The 16,476-nt window shown below is 30.9% G+C and overlaps 4 protein-coding genes across 4 annotated transcripts; 2 read left to right on the top strand and 2 right to left on the bottom strand.

The window, feature by feature from the left end:
- Positions 1–424: 424 nt before the first annotated feature.
- LOC148235734 (uncharacterized) lies at positions 425–3,425 on the bottom strand. The gene is made up of 7 exons (XM_088184591.1): positions 3,300–3,425; positions 2,862–3,049; positions 2,398–2,795; positions 2,223–2,328; positions 1,249–1,391; positions 1,008–1,181; positions 425–937 (listed from the first exon to the last, which is right to left on the bottom strand). Exons 2-7 carry the CDS (start codon positions 3,027–3,029, stop codon positions 727–729), a joined length of 1,200 nt encoding a protein of 399 aa, XP_088040717.1. The 5' UTR covers positions 3,030–3,049; positions 3,300–3,425; the 3' UTR covers positions 425–726.
- Positions 3,426–5,005: 1,580 nt separating this feature from the next.
- On the top strand, positions 5,006–6,933 carry LOC148235733 (uncharacterized). Its single transcript, XM_088184258.1, has 5 exons — positions 5,006–5,069; positions 5,171–5,235; positions 5,301–5,376; positions 5,434–5,516; positions 5,588–6,933. The coding sequence occupies exons 1-5, from the start codon at positions 5,051–5,053 to the stop codon at positions 6,797–6,799; spliced, it is 1,455 nt and encodes a 484-aa protein (XP_088040384.1). The 5' UTR covers positions 5,006–5,050; the 3' UTR covers positions 6,800–6,933.
- Positions 6,934–8,873: 1,940 nt separating this feature from the next.
- Coq4 (Coenzyme Q4) lies at positions 8,874–10,270 on the top strand. Its single transcript, XM_088184093.1, has one exon. The coding sequence runs from the start codon at positions 8,946–8,948 to the stop codon at positions 9,723–9,725; it is 780 nt and encodes a 259-aa protein (XP_088040219.1). The 5' UTR covers positions 8,874–8,945; the 3' UTR covers positions 9,726–10,270.
- Positions 10,271–11,145: 875 nt separating this feature from the next.
- LOC148235731 (uncharacterized) lies at positions 11,146–15,654 on the bottom strand. Its single transcript, XM_088184699.1, has one exon. The coding sequence runs from the start codon at positions 15,352–15,354 to the stop codon at positions 14,029–14,031; it is 1,326 nt and encodes a 441-aa protein (XP_088040825.1). The 5' UTR covers positions 15,355–15,654; the 3' UTR covers positions 11,146–14,028.
- Positions 15,655–16,476: the final 822 nt, after the last annotated feature.

Raw genomic sequence — 16,476 nt, 5'->3', positions numbered from 1 at the left:
TTACCCTATCTTCAACGCTTCCAGTCTCTACAATATTTTTCACTACATTGTGAATTGTTCGCTCAGTAAAACAATGAAATTTACCATAATCTTCTCGTAAATTTCGATACACAGTTCGTACAGAATTTTTATTTCTGTAGAACAATTTTAACGCGTTGAGCGGTGGTTAAGTGAATTATTTCGTAAATGTGTTGTTGCAAGCCAGCATTAGACACTTTAAGCACACATGATTATTGACGGCTATCTGATTTACAGTGCTGCCAATATAGGGAACTCGAATTGAATCACCCCATTTTACACACCATAATCTACCAAATTTAACAATGCATTTTTTTTTTGAAAAACGATAAATTATACTTAGGCATCTAAAAAAATATAACCAATAGTCTTTTTGAAAAAAAAACGAAAATAAAAATAATGAAAATTGTTTTCATACAAATTTATTATAAATTCAAACTCATATTGCATGTTATGCTTATTTTTATACACAGCGATGGCACCAAAGTAATATTATAATTAAAAAATACATTAACTTAAATACGAGTATAATCATGACTTGATATAACATAACCAATACAATATTAGAAATCACACAATTGATTTATTAAAATTGAAGTGTATTAAATAAAAATATTTTTTAAAGCGCACTGCATCAAAAGTCTAGACAGATAATTATAAAGCTAAGAAAACTATATACAACGACTGAATTTTTCTTCTATTACTATACTATGCTAAGTCCGCGGATTGTCCATTTTCATTCCCGTTGAAGACTGTCGGCATCTTTACAATAGTATATACGGCTCCGGGATGTAATCTAGCTACGTGCTTCTTTAAATTAGAAGTGTGGTTACATCTGTATCCGCATTGATCACAGCAATATGGCCTCTCGTTAGTATGGGTACGTTTATGCACCTTTAATGAATTTATAAAATTTGTTCTGAAATATAAATTATTCAAATTATGTCATATCCATGAGTAAGAATTATAATAATGATTGATAAATTTACCTAAAATCGCATACATCGCATGCATATGGTTTTTCCTCAGTGTGGATTCGTTTGTGCTTCTTAAGATTGGACGATATCTTACAAGCATAATGGCACCCTTCAAAATCACAGTGATAAGGATTTTCACCAGTGTGAACCCGGTGATGTTTTCTAAGATCAGCCATTAGGTAACATCTAAAAGATTTGAACATTCTGTTATAAAATCTATTTAATATGCGAAAGTATAGAGCGTAAAATTTACTTATAAGGACAATGTTCACAGGCTAAAGTTTTTCCACCTCCGTGAACCATCATTTTATGGTGCCTCAAAGCTGCCCTAAGATATGTAGTGAAGATACATGAATCGCTCACATCACATTTTATAGGAGGACCGGTTGGATGATACTGTAAGCATTTCAATAATATAAAATACTTTCTACTACAAAACCTAATATTTTAGCGCACACAGCATATCCTAATTAAATTTAGTCACAAAACTCTGACAATCTTATAGAAACATCAGCTTTTTAAAGACTACTTCACAACTACTAGACTTGTTACACCACTTCAACATTCAACAACAGCGTCTGACACTTAAGTCAGAACATTTGCAGTAGGATTAAGTTAGTATATTGGGTTATGGCCAACATAAACATTGTCATGGCCGAAAGTGTGCTTATAAAGCAGCCTGTTTGCTGCAAAACGCTCTCTTATTTCTACGGCGGCCGGTAGTCTTGTGGTGAGGACCGGCACTAACACGTCCTACCACGACGCCGCCGCGAATAGACGTTGCCACGCTATCTCGCTTTTTCATTCCACTTTCGAACATTTACCGGATCCCTTGAGGATCCACTACAATTATATTAAAAAACTTCGTGTGACTGGTTAGTCCCCCCGAGGGGTGGTACTAGTATGTGTATGTACACAGGGCGGTATGGTTTTTTGTTCCCGAGATTATCTTTTCGCCTCTTTTACTATTGTTATAGTTACAGAGGTTTTATTTATTATTAATCCTTGCGTTGTTCTATTAATTAATTACTAAAATTATTATTTTAGTTATATTTTCAGCGATCACGTGAATTTGTTTTGTGCACTGACTTTTGATAAGAAATAGTGTAGGGATAAAATATCAAAATAATACTGAAAAAATAATAATTTTAAGATGAAATATCACACTTAATGTTCTTTTTCGCAAAACAACATTTGAGAAACACTGCTTTAGATTGTTATACTTACTTTTTTCGTATGATATACAAGACTATTATTATGTTTCGCTTTATAATCGCATCCCATTATGGTGCAAGTATACGGAATTTCGCCAGTGTGTTGTCGGTAGTGTTTCCTAAAACATGATTTTAATATAATCAATGATTTATTTAATATTTCAAGTGTTCTACAATTATCAAATTACCTAAGATCTGCAGCTGTCGATCCAGTATACGTACATTGATCACAATGAAAGTGTTTCTTTCCTCCATGCTCTTGCTTTTTATGAGCATTGAGGTCATTTACGTCGCTAGCCACGTAGTTGCAGTTTGATCTATTACATTTAATTATTTCCTTATCGCGTTTCTTAGACTTTTTTCTTTTCGGTGATTTAGGTTTAGGTGACCAAACTGGGGAGTAATCTCCGTCCGCTAATGCAAAAGGTTCCGGCGATGAAGATCTTTCTTCTTTTATATCAGTAAAATCATATTTAATATCACGTTTAGCTCTTAATTTAATCCTATCTTTGTTTTTGCTTTTCTTTTTCTTTTTTTTGGGCGGCGGTTCTGGTTCTACGGAGACCATAAGTGGATCTTCCTCGTTCTAATAAATTAAAGAAATAATTATTAATATTATAAAATATATAAAATCACTCGATACGATACGCACTTCAGAGATGTCGTCTTCTGTGTCTGTGTCTTGCTCCAACTTTAAGCATCTCGAAGGGACTACTTCTACGTACAGTACATGTTTCGTCGTCGGACATGATGTGGGATCACTTTCTAAGTATTGAGTAGGCGAAGCGTTTCTTTTTAAATAGGATTGCGTCGAATTCATAACAAACCTAATCGCTCGGGCTTAAATCAAAACATAATTGGAAGTTTATATTTATGTAACTCGATTGCTTACTTTATAATTGATAATTTAAATCGAAAATAATTCTATAAGACCTTAAATATAATAGAATTCAACAATTACAAACGCAGAGGTAAACTTTTAAAGCGACAAATACAAATTTGTATGAGAAACATAACCATAACAAAATTAATGAATCTACGAGTATATGTGAGTTTTATGGAAGCATAGATAAGTAAACGAGTTACTAACGAGATAAGAAATAGAATGTGAAGTTGCGGGCGACTTTATGGAGCGCCCGCTCCTATTTCAGACTGAGTTTTGTTGTGACATTTGCAGTATAACACCGGGCGTCATTACGCTAGTTTACCCCGCATTAAGCGCATGCCTAAGATATGTCGCTCTTAGACCAAACTTCTATTATATTTTTTAAAAACAAATAATAAATGGCAAAAAAGTAAAAATAAAATTTGCGAATTAGCATAAAAGTATTTTTGCACTTTGATTACATATATAAAAAAATATTTATAGATATTAGCTTACCAATTATTAAAAAAATTATAAAAAATATGTTTTTTTCACGTTTTACATATTTATTTTAATTTTAATACAGCTGTAATTTAACAAGATTATTTTTTACCTCAACGTATTTTTTCAATATTTTATGTAATAAAAGAGATTTTATTACATTTCTATGAACACTAAATAATATTTTGTTGACAAAATATAAGAAAAACAGCTATGTTCTCTATAAATAAAAAAAAATTGATTGTTTATACAATATTGTGGGAGCCTATTTATATATTACATTTTTAATTTATTATGGCCAAAACTTGATGGCACTCTTGTAGCACGGACAACAACATTATTTTGCGTAATTCGACGAAAGTTTTACATACCACCGAACATTTATATTGTATTAAAATGTAACTATTATATACTTCAATAAATAATACTGCAGCAGCCCAATTCGTGTCTAATTGCCGCTTGTCACCACCCGTCTGCAAAATATGATCATTAATTCATCGTTAAAATAGTAAAGTTGTATAAATGAATTGTTTTATAATAATAATAATAACGGAGAACTATACAAAAGCATTTTTTAATAGAATTTATATTCTTTGAGCGTTTTAATATAGTGTAAATTGAATAAAATTAACACTCAACAAGTAAGGTAAGTTAAAAACATAAATTAAAGCGTTTTGTCAATGTGTCGCGTTGTATATTGCGCTTTCCGTTAGTATTATAAAAGTTTAGGTATATTTTTATCTTACACGTGTAGAAAATCCAACATAACTTTGCATTAGATAGCGCAATTTAAACATGGCTGTTTACTAAATCAATCTTTGTGAGAAATTGCCATATAAAATTTTATTTTGTCACAGACTTTTAAATACAAATCCCTCGCGAGAATAATCAGCTTATATTTAAAATGAACAGACAATAACAATTTCGGGCAAAATTTATACGGCCGTTTGTCAGCACTGAGCAATGTAATTTCTTACATTAAAATGCGTGAATATGGGATTTTATGGCATTACCATGCTCGAGACAAATAATTATTTATATGCATAAATAATTATTTATAATTATGTATCTGCGTAAAGGGTATGTGAAGCCACTCTATAAAACATGAATTCTTAATAAAGCTATAACATTATAATTATCTGCTATAATATTTCTTTTTATTTATTGCTTTTTAGAAATTATAAATACATTTTTGCAATTAGTTTTTCAAATACAAAAACATTTATTATATATAAATTATTATTGAAGTGTAACGTGTTGTGTGTGTTTATTTTATATTATTAGTAACGTACGTATATTAAAAATTCGAAAAAATCAGTAAGTGTCAATAAAATCACGGATCAATTGTAAACCTTGAGAGAAAATATATTAAAAACTAAAGGGTTATTAGATCTCCAATTTTTAAGCTATGCTCGACATTTGTCGTATTTAGTTCGAATACTAGTTTACAAACTGTCAATTGCCGTTGGGTTGTAATGGCGCTCGTCAAAATTGGTATAAATCCGTTTTATTTTTTTTCCTGACAGATATTACTTCTCGTTATAAATATCATTTGACTTAAATTTCCACATTTATATTAAACTAAATCTCTTCAGAAGCTGACATGGAAAATGTGGAAGAAACGTTTGACGTCGTTGACACGATTAAATCCGAAGTCGAGGTAAAAAAGCGTAGAATATGACACTTGTTAATACATGTGATCTTAAATAGTGTTTTCTTTTTAAGGTATTAAATATAAAATGCGAATACGACGGCATCGAAGATACGTTCATAGACAACGTAGATGACATGTTCGAAACAGGTTAGACATACTGATACATTTAATATATTTCAGCTATTGATCATTATACGATTTCAGAAATGCACGATGTTAAAAATATACTGCTGGCGAATACTATCGAGGTGGACGTTTTATCTCACCAAATTTACAATGTCACCGAAGTAATTCTCAAATAAATTTCGATTCTAATGTATTTAGATTTTCATAATTTAATTAACAAATATACTTTTAGAAACCAGAGGGAGAAGAACGCATGTATTCGTATAAAAAGGAGTGTGATAAATGTGGAAAGAAATACGATTCAGAAAAAAATCTGAACCAACATATGCTAACACATAGCGAAGTTTGTGATTTTGAACGTGAAAACTGTTTAAAAGGATTTAAAACAAATTCCACTCTTTCACAACATATGAAAATTCATAGCGATGTTCATGGCTTTGAATGTGAAAAGTGTGGAAAAGTATTCGAATATAAATCATGTCTTTCAAATCATATACGTTATCATAACGATATTTGTCACTTTGAATGTGTAGAATGTGGAAAATTATTTAAAACAAAATCAATTCTTTCACAACATATAAAAACTCACAGCGATAATTGTGGCTTTCAATGTGATAAATGTGGAGAGACATTCAATAATAAAAAAAAACTTATAGGGCATATAAAAACTCATAGCGATATTCGTGGCTTTGAGTGTTTAAAATGTGGAAAAGCATTCAAAACAAAATCCATTCTTGCAAAACACATACAAATTCATGGTGAAGCTTCTAACTTTGAATGTGAAAGATGTGGAAAAGTATTCAAAACAAAACCGTATCTTCTACAACACATTTTGACTCATAGCGAAGCCGATGCCTTTGAATGTGAAATATGTGGAAAAGCTTTCAAATGTCAATTATATATTGCGCAACACATGAAAATTCATATTGATGTTTGTGACCTTGAATGTAAAAATTGTGGAAAAACATTCAAAACTAAAGCCTATCTTTCACGACATATGCAAATTCATAGCGATGTCGTTGACTGTAAATGTAAATATTGTGGAAAAGTATTCAATTGTCGAGGGAATCTTTCACAACATATGCAAACTCATAGTGATATTCGCGACTTTCAATGTGGGATATGTGGAAAAGCATACTATCGTCGAAAGAACCTTACACAACATATGGTAACTCATAAAGATGTTTGTGACTTTAAATGTGAAATATGTGGAAAAGCATTCAAAAGTAAATATATTCTTTCAAGACATACACAAATTCATAGCAATGTTCGTGACTTTGAATGTTTACAATGTGGAAAAGCGTTTAAATATAAATTAAGACTTACAGAGCATATGAAAACTCATACCATTAATCATGATTTTGAATGTGATATTTGTGGAAAAGCCTTCAAAATAAAATCTTATCTTTTACGACATATGCCAAATCATAGCGATTCATTTTGAACTTTCAACCAACTTTCATACTGAATGAAAGGTCATAGTGCTCTTAGATCAATCAATGTAAAAGAGCATACATATATATAATCACTGACAAATAACTGATATGCACTGCATGTCAAGTATAAATGTATCATTTAATTTTGTTATTTTGTGATTTTTTATTTAATTTTATTATTTTTTGTGTATTATTTTAATTATGTATATATCAGGCGCGGGCGGTGAGATACTTTCCCTCTCGATCGCTCACATGTTAAGCGACGAGAGTGAGTGAGATAAGGGCATGTGGTCCGCATGCAAGCGATTGAGAGGGAAAGTATCTCACTGCCCGCGCCTTGTAATATATATATATATATATATATATATATATATATATATATATATATATATATATATATATATATATATATATATATTTTATGTATTAAACAATATAATTATTGTTTTCGACCATCGTGACGCATTAGGGTAACCTGTTGGGTTACGATGGTCTTAACTTAATCTAAATGAATAAAATTCGTATCACCATCAGCAGTTTTACTCATGCATGCATTGTAAGTTCAGTGCGACGAAAAATGAATTATAAATTAATTGTGTATGAAAAAAGTATTCATTCTGTTCATATGTATTATTTTTGTATTAAAAAAAAGTGTTCTATGCCCTTATTTTTATATTGTACTACATTTTTAACTTCTATCTTCACACCAGTCTTAATTGATTTGAGTGGCAGGGATATTTAACCTATTACTCTTTAAATAATAAGTAATATGTAAGAGCTCTTATGTTATTTTTTAGTTATGAAGCTTAGGCTTTTGATGTGTTTGGCCACGATTTGGAAATGGAATTCTATCGCAGGACGGATTATCAGAATTTTTGGCATGTTTATGATCTATATTATCGCGAAAGTAGTTCGCAGGGCTGTACCTGGAATACTTTTACAAAAGTTTTTTCATTCTAATGAGTTGATGTGACTGTTCTATGCGACTTTTGATATTTTTATTCATTTGCTTGGCATCATAATTATGTATAGTTAGGGATCTGATTAATGCATTCATATTCCAGTGTTATATCCTTGCGTCAGGGGCTTAAAAAAGGTCACCTAAGACATTTTTGCTCATTTACTAATAGAACAAAAATGTCCGCGGTGGCTTTTTTTTAGTATCTATAGCTACATTATTATTTCATTGCCTTGAGATGATCATAATTTTCGTTTTTTTAATACTCTCTTGTCGACGCCGACGGGCTCGCACGTCGTTGGGGGCCCGCGCCCCGTTCATTGTATATTCTAACATGTAACTTGAAATTTTAATAAAAATACTACTGTATCTAATTGCCACCCGTCGCCAAAGCACCATCAGATTATCATTTATTTAAGTCTACAACACAATTTAAATGGTACAAAAATGAATAGTATTAGTGAAATTAAAACATTTCTTTCTGAATATTTTAATTCACAGCCAGTCAGATTTACAAATGTGGGATTAAAAAATTACCTGATCGATGGAAGAAGGTTGGATCTGTCGATAGATTATTTTGTAGAATAATATTGTAAAATAAATTTGTTATTGGAAAAATTCTTTTCATTAAAAAAAGTTCTTTATTTTGGGTACCCCAAATATATGCAAGTGAAAGGTGGATGAGACACCTTGCTGTCTAGGTCCATAAAAAAAGTGCTATCCTCCTTCACGTCCCGTTAGTGCTACCGGAGTGCCGACAACTTTTGGGCATTATAAAATAAATACATCAATAGATGCAATGTGTTTTACAAGTGAAATTATTTGTTGTTCCTATTCAATTAAAAATTAATAATACAACATTTAGAAAGATTTAAAAAGTGAGTTGGCAAACGACCGGCAATTTTTAATTCTGTACGCTGATCCTAATTTGTAGCAATGAAACGCAGTGTATATATCTAGGATGGGAAAGTAGTTATTTTAATATAAAAATACGCATATTATTTTTTTATGGCAATAATACGTCTGTATATATATATATATTTTAATTAAAAGTGAAATACATATTTACTATTTTTAAATATATTGATTACAATATACATTTTTAATGGTCAATAAATATGTTGTTATTGCCAAATTATTACGGCAAACGTCAATCTTCGCACTTTGGTTGTACACACTTAAATATTGCTATTGAAATGTTTCGTCATTTATTGAGACGCTCTTTAAATATTCGTCGATTCAGCACTATCGCTGAAGAGTCTCCTAAAATATTCATTCCCCAGAATGATTTTTACTTCGATTACATCGAAACAAATCAATTTCAAAAAACAATACTTTCTGTAGGCTCTGCGATTGTCTGTTTATTAGATCCTACCAGACACGATATGATAGCCAGTCTCGGCGAAACCACAAGCGATGACGCATTAATATACATGAGGGAACAGATGTTTAACACTGAAGAAGGCACAAAAATACTGAGGGACAAACCTCGGATCAACTCCAAAACCGTAGACTTTGAAAAATTGAAATCGATGCCTGAAAATACACTGGGAAAAGTGTACTCTAACTTTTTGCACGTGAACGGCGTAACGGCAGATTCAAGATTGACTGTGCAATTTATCAAAGATCCTGAATTGGCCTATATTATGCAGAGGTACAGAGAAGTACACGATTTGGTCCATTCTGTGTTACTGATGAAAACTAATATGTTGGGCGAAGTCACGATCAAGTGGATAGAAGCGTTTCAGAATAAGATGCCCATGTGTATCGGCGGTGCTATTTTTGGCGCTGGCAGATTAAAGACGAAACATAGACAGCTGTATTTGAATAATTACTTGCCGTGGGCCATAAAGACAGGTATAAATTCAAATTTCTTGTTAGGCGTTTATTTTGAAGAAAGATGGGATCAGCCGTTGGAAGAGTTTCATAGAGAGATGAATATAGTGCCATTTTCAATGCCGAAAAAAACAAGCTAATAAATTTATTGTTGATATAAAAGGGATAGGATTTTTATATTTTTCTTTTCTATGGCGCATTGTAATCTATAATGGTATATTCATAAAACATATTTTTATTATCACAAAATTATGTACCATATATATAATATTCAATATAAAGTTGATTCTAACATGATTTAAAAGAAATTATAAAAAAGTTGTACATCAATTTTTTTATTGTCAATTCATTCATTACAAAATACATAACAAATTATTGCAATTTTTATTATACAATCAGGCAAACACGGTTGTAGGACGGAGATACTTAAAAGTAGATATTTAATACAAATTTTAAATTGGTTAATTTTTTTTTACAATTTTGGTTATGGAATTAATTTGGTTGAAGGATTGATATTTTATATAACAGATAAAAATATTCTTTAAGTTTGGTGAAGTAATTAATGTGCAATAAAGAGTTTTTCTCAATTTTGTTAGTAAGTCATGATTACATTAAGAATATTACATATATTTTTAATAAAAATAAAAATTGTATAAACTTTGTAAATAAACTGAGTTTTTATTAATACATTGGTCTTATTTATTTATTTATGTAACATAATTTTGTAAAAACACTTTACCAAGATTTTTGCCACAGAGATAAGATTGTTGGAATCATATTAAATTATCCACCGATTTTAGATATATCGATGGGTACAATTCTAAAAAATCACATCTATGAATTAATTCGAAATTGAGTTTTAGTTGTAAGATTGTAGTAATCTAGAGCGAAAACTTTGCTTTAAATAAATGAAATATGTACGATGTATCTTTGCTTTCAATAATCAATCATAAAAATATATAATTAAAAAGTATCGAAAGTTAATTCTTTTCTAATTAAAAAATCCACATTTAGAACTTAACTGTGGTTTAAATCAGGGAACGGCAGTCTGTGGCCTAACACAATTTGAAGATCAGAGGCAAGACTGCGTCAGCAGATGAAGAAGCAGCCAAACTATTTTCAGGGAAGCTAGCTAAAATTATTGAAGACGGTAGATACAGCCCTGATCAATCCTTTAAAGCCCACGAGACTGAATTATATTGGAAGAAAATGCCTAGTCGAACATAGATCGCAAAGTCTGAGAAAAAAGCTAGTCGGTTTAAAGTAAGCGAAGATCGACTAACTTTGTCATATTGCAGTAATGCTTCAGGAAATCGAATATTAAAACCCCTTCTAATAAATCGATCTCTAAGAGACCACATGCTTTAAAAGGCAAAGATTTGAAGAAGCTGTCTGAAAATTGTATGGCTAATACAAAGGCCTGGCTAACAACTGTTGTACTTAATGAATGATTTTTTAATTGCTTTTTACCGGAAGTGGAAATATATATATATATATATATATATATATATATATATATATATATATATATATATATATATATATATATATATATATATATATATATATATATATATATATATATATATATATATATATATAATGCGGAAAGCTATCAATTTTAAAATTCTATTGATTGTTGACAATGCACCACGCCATCCATAATTAGAACATCCTAATGTACAGGTATTGTTTCTTCCACCCAACACAACAAGCATCATCCAACCATCGGATCAAGGCATAATTCCTACTTTCAAAAAATATTACATTAAGAGCCCTTATAGTGGATAAACTAGGAAATGTGTCAATAACAATAACTGACATTTGGAGAAAAAAAATTTTAGACTTTAAATCATGTTGCATTTGCTATGTCTTAAATAAGACCACAAACTTTAAATTCTTGCTGGAAAGCAATTTGGCCCGAATGTGTTGCAGTCAATGAAATCAATCAAACGTCGAATAATTTCTTTAACACATGAAATTGGTGGGGAAGGTTTTGATACATTTACCCAAAATGATGTTGACAAATTACTTTAGGAAAATGTATTTTTTGAAAAATTGAATGACAATAATATTATTGATATAACTCTAAATATCGTCGAAGAACCAGAAAATTTAAATAAATCGAAAGAAAATGAAACTCTAGTCACTTACTAAAAATATAATTCGAGAAGGTTTTGAACTTTGCAGTAAATTGGCAAACCATTTCCTTGAAAAATATGATAATTCAGAACAAGCCTTCAAGTTTCATCGCGAGCTTCAGAATTAAATATCTGGATATCATGAATTGTACAAAAAAAATAGCAAAGCCATCGCAAAGTTTAATCACTGATTATATTGCAAAAATGGAAAAATCAACACGCGAAGTTGAGGTTAATTTTATTTGTGAAGAACCATTATCTTTAGGACAAGATCTGATGCGCTGACTATCTCAGTGATAAAGGTGATTTCGAACCAATTCGTAAATCATGCCAAACACATATATGTTATATAGCGACGATAATTTTCAACAAAAATTGTGGTTAAATGATTGTTAACTTTTTTTTATAAAAATATATGAATAAACATTTTCGAAGGAAAATTTTAGAAATATTTGTTTTTCTGAAATTTAATAAACTTTTTTATGCGATTTTCGGTATATTCAATAACTCATTGACTTAGTTTTATCCGGTTGTAAAAAAATGTGTCAGGTCTTTTTTGTGTGTTTTCCTGTGAAACGTATCTACCGCATAAAAAGAGACTCGAGTGTATATAAACACTAGACCTAATTGAAAAAATCAGCATATATATATATATAAAAGTCTCCATTGTTTTCTAGTAGTTACTTAGTCAGTTGACTGACAACTTTCGTGGAAAAGATATTTCCAAAAGTTATAATTCCGAATTGCTTAAAATTAAGTGAAAATTAAATAGCCAATATCATCGTGTATTCGACAATGGGGTTTTTGACAGTTTGAAGAATTTAAAAAAAAACTTCAGATCAGGTTCAGCAAATCGAGTTATGGGTAGTGAGTGTAGAAAAATCACCTCATCTGGTGAAGATCGGCTGATACGTCGAATTTGCTTATGTGATTGGCGTAAAATAGCGATAGATATTACCAGCAAGAAAACAAACAAATAAGCATGGACACAACTTATAGGCGTTTTTTTAACCTGCTAAAAAGCCGTTATTGACCCGAAAAATGCGATAGAAACGCATAGAATGAGCTAATTGGCATAAAAATTGGACTTTTATCAATTGGAGAAGGGTGATATTTTCCGATGAGAGCAAAACTAATTTATCGGGTCAGATGGAGCGCTTACGTTCGTCGTCGAAAAAGTGAAAAAATCCGTGATTATTGTATCCAGCCAACTGTGCGAGATCCAGGAAGCCAAATGAGTTGGAAATGCTTTTCGTATTTCGGAGTGCGAATCAACGGAATGGTAGGGACAGTGGATTACAAAATCATCCTGAATTTTTTTTTAATCCTTCGATGGAATAGCACCTGGGCTCAAATTTGGATTGAATTTTCATGGATAATTCTGCACCGCCTTTGAGCGAAAATAGTGTTATATTTTTTTTAAATCAATTCTATCAATGTCTGTAATGAGATTAAAAATTAAAATAAAAGTAATTATTTAATAAAAGATTTCAGATTATAAGGAAAAATGCGGAATTAAATCGTTGGACTGGCGCAGGAACAGCCCAGATTTGAACCCTATTGAAAATCTTTAAGAAGAAAATTAGAGTGCACAAACTAGATTCTAGTGTATAAAAACTAAAAGAAATGATCGAAAAAGTGTGGTACAAAGAAATTGACAATAAATTTATTGAATTCTTGATTAATTCTATGCTGTCGCGTTTAATCCTTTTTATATTTTTTATTAATTTTTAATTTATTTAAATTTATATTTTTGTGTGTAATACTTGGAAAATCCTTAAAATATTTGGAAACAAATTATAAATTTATTTAAACTCTAATACGTTTTTAGTTTCATATGATGATTTTGAAGGTGATGCATTTTTTAGCACGCGACTGTATATATAATATATAAATTAATTTATCTTATCTTTGTGGCAAAAAGTAGAACATTTTAGTGCATCATAATATTAATAGAAGACTGATCATTTCAGTAATAAAGACGTTTTGCTAAATGTAAGAGTCATACAATAATTATATATATAAATAATATTGATAAATTATTTTAAATATTAAACTAAATATTAACACATGAGTTATTACTAAAATAAATATGGCAATTGATGTATACATTTTATGTACAAAAGTAATAAGAAAATTATATATAAGATGAATTAAAAAGATACTGTCTTGAAAAAATGTTTTTATACATTGGAATGCCTTTGCGTAGTAAGTACGAGTGTCTATTTAATCGTTTGATAGTGTAAAAATAAGAAATTAGATGCCATACGTATTACATTATATAAAAAATATAAATTTAAAGCTATGTATTTTGATCTAAGCCATTCGTTTGACTGTGTGTTAATTTTTTCTTTGAAACGTTCACATTTTTTGGAATTGCAACTTTAATACTCGAGTCTTGCAACTGAAAACTATCACTACTGTTGTCTTCATTTTTGTATGAGGCAGATTCTACGAAATTCACTTGTTCGTCATCCGATACGCTACTTTTGTTCTTCGCTTTATTGGCTTTCTTCTCCATTAACGGTGTTTCCGGGATTGTTTTGTCCGTACTGGATTCTCTAGACATTCTCGACGAATTCATCGATAGCGCCTCGTCTATACTGAAAGTGTGAGAATAATCAGAAGACGCTCTTAATTTACTAATGATACTAGTTTCGTTGTCTTCGAACGGAATGATTTCTTCCATAATACTCTCATTTGATAAATCGGTTCTGTTGGAGCATTGACTAGGATTTTTAGAGGTGCAACTTTGAGAATGTTCTTTGATATAATCGTTGTTGATCCCGTTTTTATTTGGCGTCAGTTCTGTTTTGATCGAAGCTTCGTTCTTGTCGGATTGATTAGAATCGTTTTGACTACTCATCGACTCGGATATGAGTTCCATGGCATCTTTAGTAGTAACACTAGAATTTGATAAGGCACTTTCTGGATGGCTAATATTTTCACTATCCCTAGAATTTGAGCTCATGTCGTTGTCAGACGTGCTCTTTTCACTCTCGTCGATCTGTATTACGACCTTTGTGTCGTTTAACGCTTCTGAATTGTTCATTTTATCATCTTTAGAAGATTTATTGTTATCTGGAACAGATTGAATGCTCATCTTACTGTTTTCTTCGAGTGTCGTAGGACTGCCGGAGTAGGATGTAAAAGTGGTATCGTAATTATCTGAATTGTTCGCTGGAGTTTCTTTGACGTTACTCTCAGAATTGGATTTGAGTATATTCGGTGAGCTTTTTAGCATTGAAAAGAGGACGGATATTATTTGTACTAAGAGAGGTAAGTTTCGGTTCTTGGAAAATTTGTCTAATTTGAAGTTATTGATGACGGCGTCTCTTCCTTGGTAAGAGAATGTCGCCGGTTGCCCAGTTTCCGCGCGGTATACAGACGCAGTGTGGCGCAGGTGGCAAAAGTCGAGTAAGTCTTGAACGAGCATAAGAGCTAATAAGCCATCATGCGTCGCGATCAATTGATGTACCGGTCCAGTCGGATGCTGATCGTGTTCACGTTCGAGCGCCATAAACACGCCGGCCCTCAGATGTGCTCGTACTGCTGCCAAAACACCAGTTTTCTCCAACGCCTCAGTCACCAACTCCTTTAGAGCCGGGTCTTCGTCAGTTTGTGACATTTTATGTATAATTCAGTGCTTTTACTTATTAATTATTGCGTTTATACTTCTCATCGTTATTTTTCTACAGTTAATGTGCGATTTTTATGGTTCGGACGTGAAATTCACACAACTGAATGAAAACGCATTTTTCTCTACTTTAATAGCATCAGAACAGTCAATGGCGTATTTTGCACGCGCTGGTTTACGATGAGGTTATATTTTGATTGAATTATATATTGAAACTGCAGTTTAAACGCAACTAACTGCTCTGACACATTTTGACACGCGACGTTAGCTTGTGTGTCCACAACAAGTCTTGGCCTAAACCTCAACATTATCGTTCATTGTAAATAAAATAATGCAATACATAAAATGTTAATTTTAAATTATTACATACACAATAAAATCCCAAAATTATTGTTTATGTTCGAATTACATAAAGTCTAATTAATAGTGAATTATAAAGTACATAACAAATAATTTCTACGTAAAAAGTTTTTCTTATATCCCCACTTCTTAATGAAATTAAAATATTAAAAAACGAGCACTAATTGGCAATTTTTGGCCTCCTCCCCTGCTCTCAGTAAAAAACTGAACTGACATCCCTGATTATAAACCAGAAATTCTCAAGTGATCCCTCAGAAAAAAAAGCTCGATTCTATCCCGAAAAAAAATATGTCATTTTAATAAAATATATATTTCAATGAGATATACATTTTTACCTGTAAAAATATAATTTATCTGGCAGAGGCTAGTAAAATTATATGAATTCAACTTTTCTATACGTAGTAATTTATTTTCGTCACTATTTATTTATATGCGATGTATAAATGTTACAGTAATTCAGTGAAGTTTTATTTTCATTAGTGAAGTCCAAGTACATTTTCACCAGTAGATATATATTTCTACGAAAATATAGTTTAACTGATAGGCTCCAGGGAAATTATATGCTGTTCTAAAATGTATAAAACTCAATTTGCCAGTTGCGAAACGTTCATTTGCTTTTCAAAACCGAACACAATCTAATAAAAGTTCTAAAACTTTTAGTACTGTATAATTATTGTGAACATATTTTTCTAAATTGAAAAAATAAAGCTTTGTAGAAAATATTTCATTTTTATTTACGATAGAAAAAATATT

Source organism: Plectrocnemia conspersa, unplaced genomic scaffold, assembly GCF_051122295.1.
Source record: "Plectrocnemia conspersa isolate PC_06_02 unplaced genomic scaffold, ASM5112229v1 ptg000004l, whole genome shotgun sequence".
NCBI classification, from domain to species: domain Eukaryota; kingdom Metazoa; phylum Arthropoda; class Insecta; order Trichoptera; family Polycentropodidae; genus Plectrocnemia; species Plectrocnemia conspersa.
This window is presented reverse-complemented; position numbering and strand designations above follow the sequence as displayed.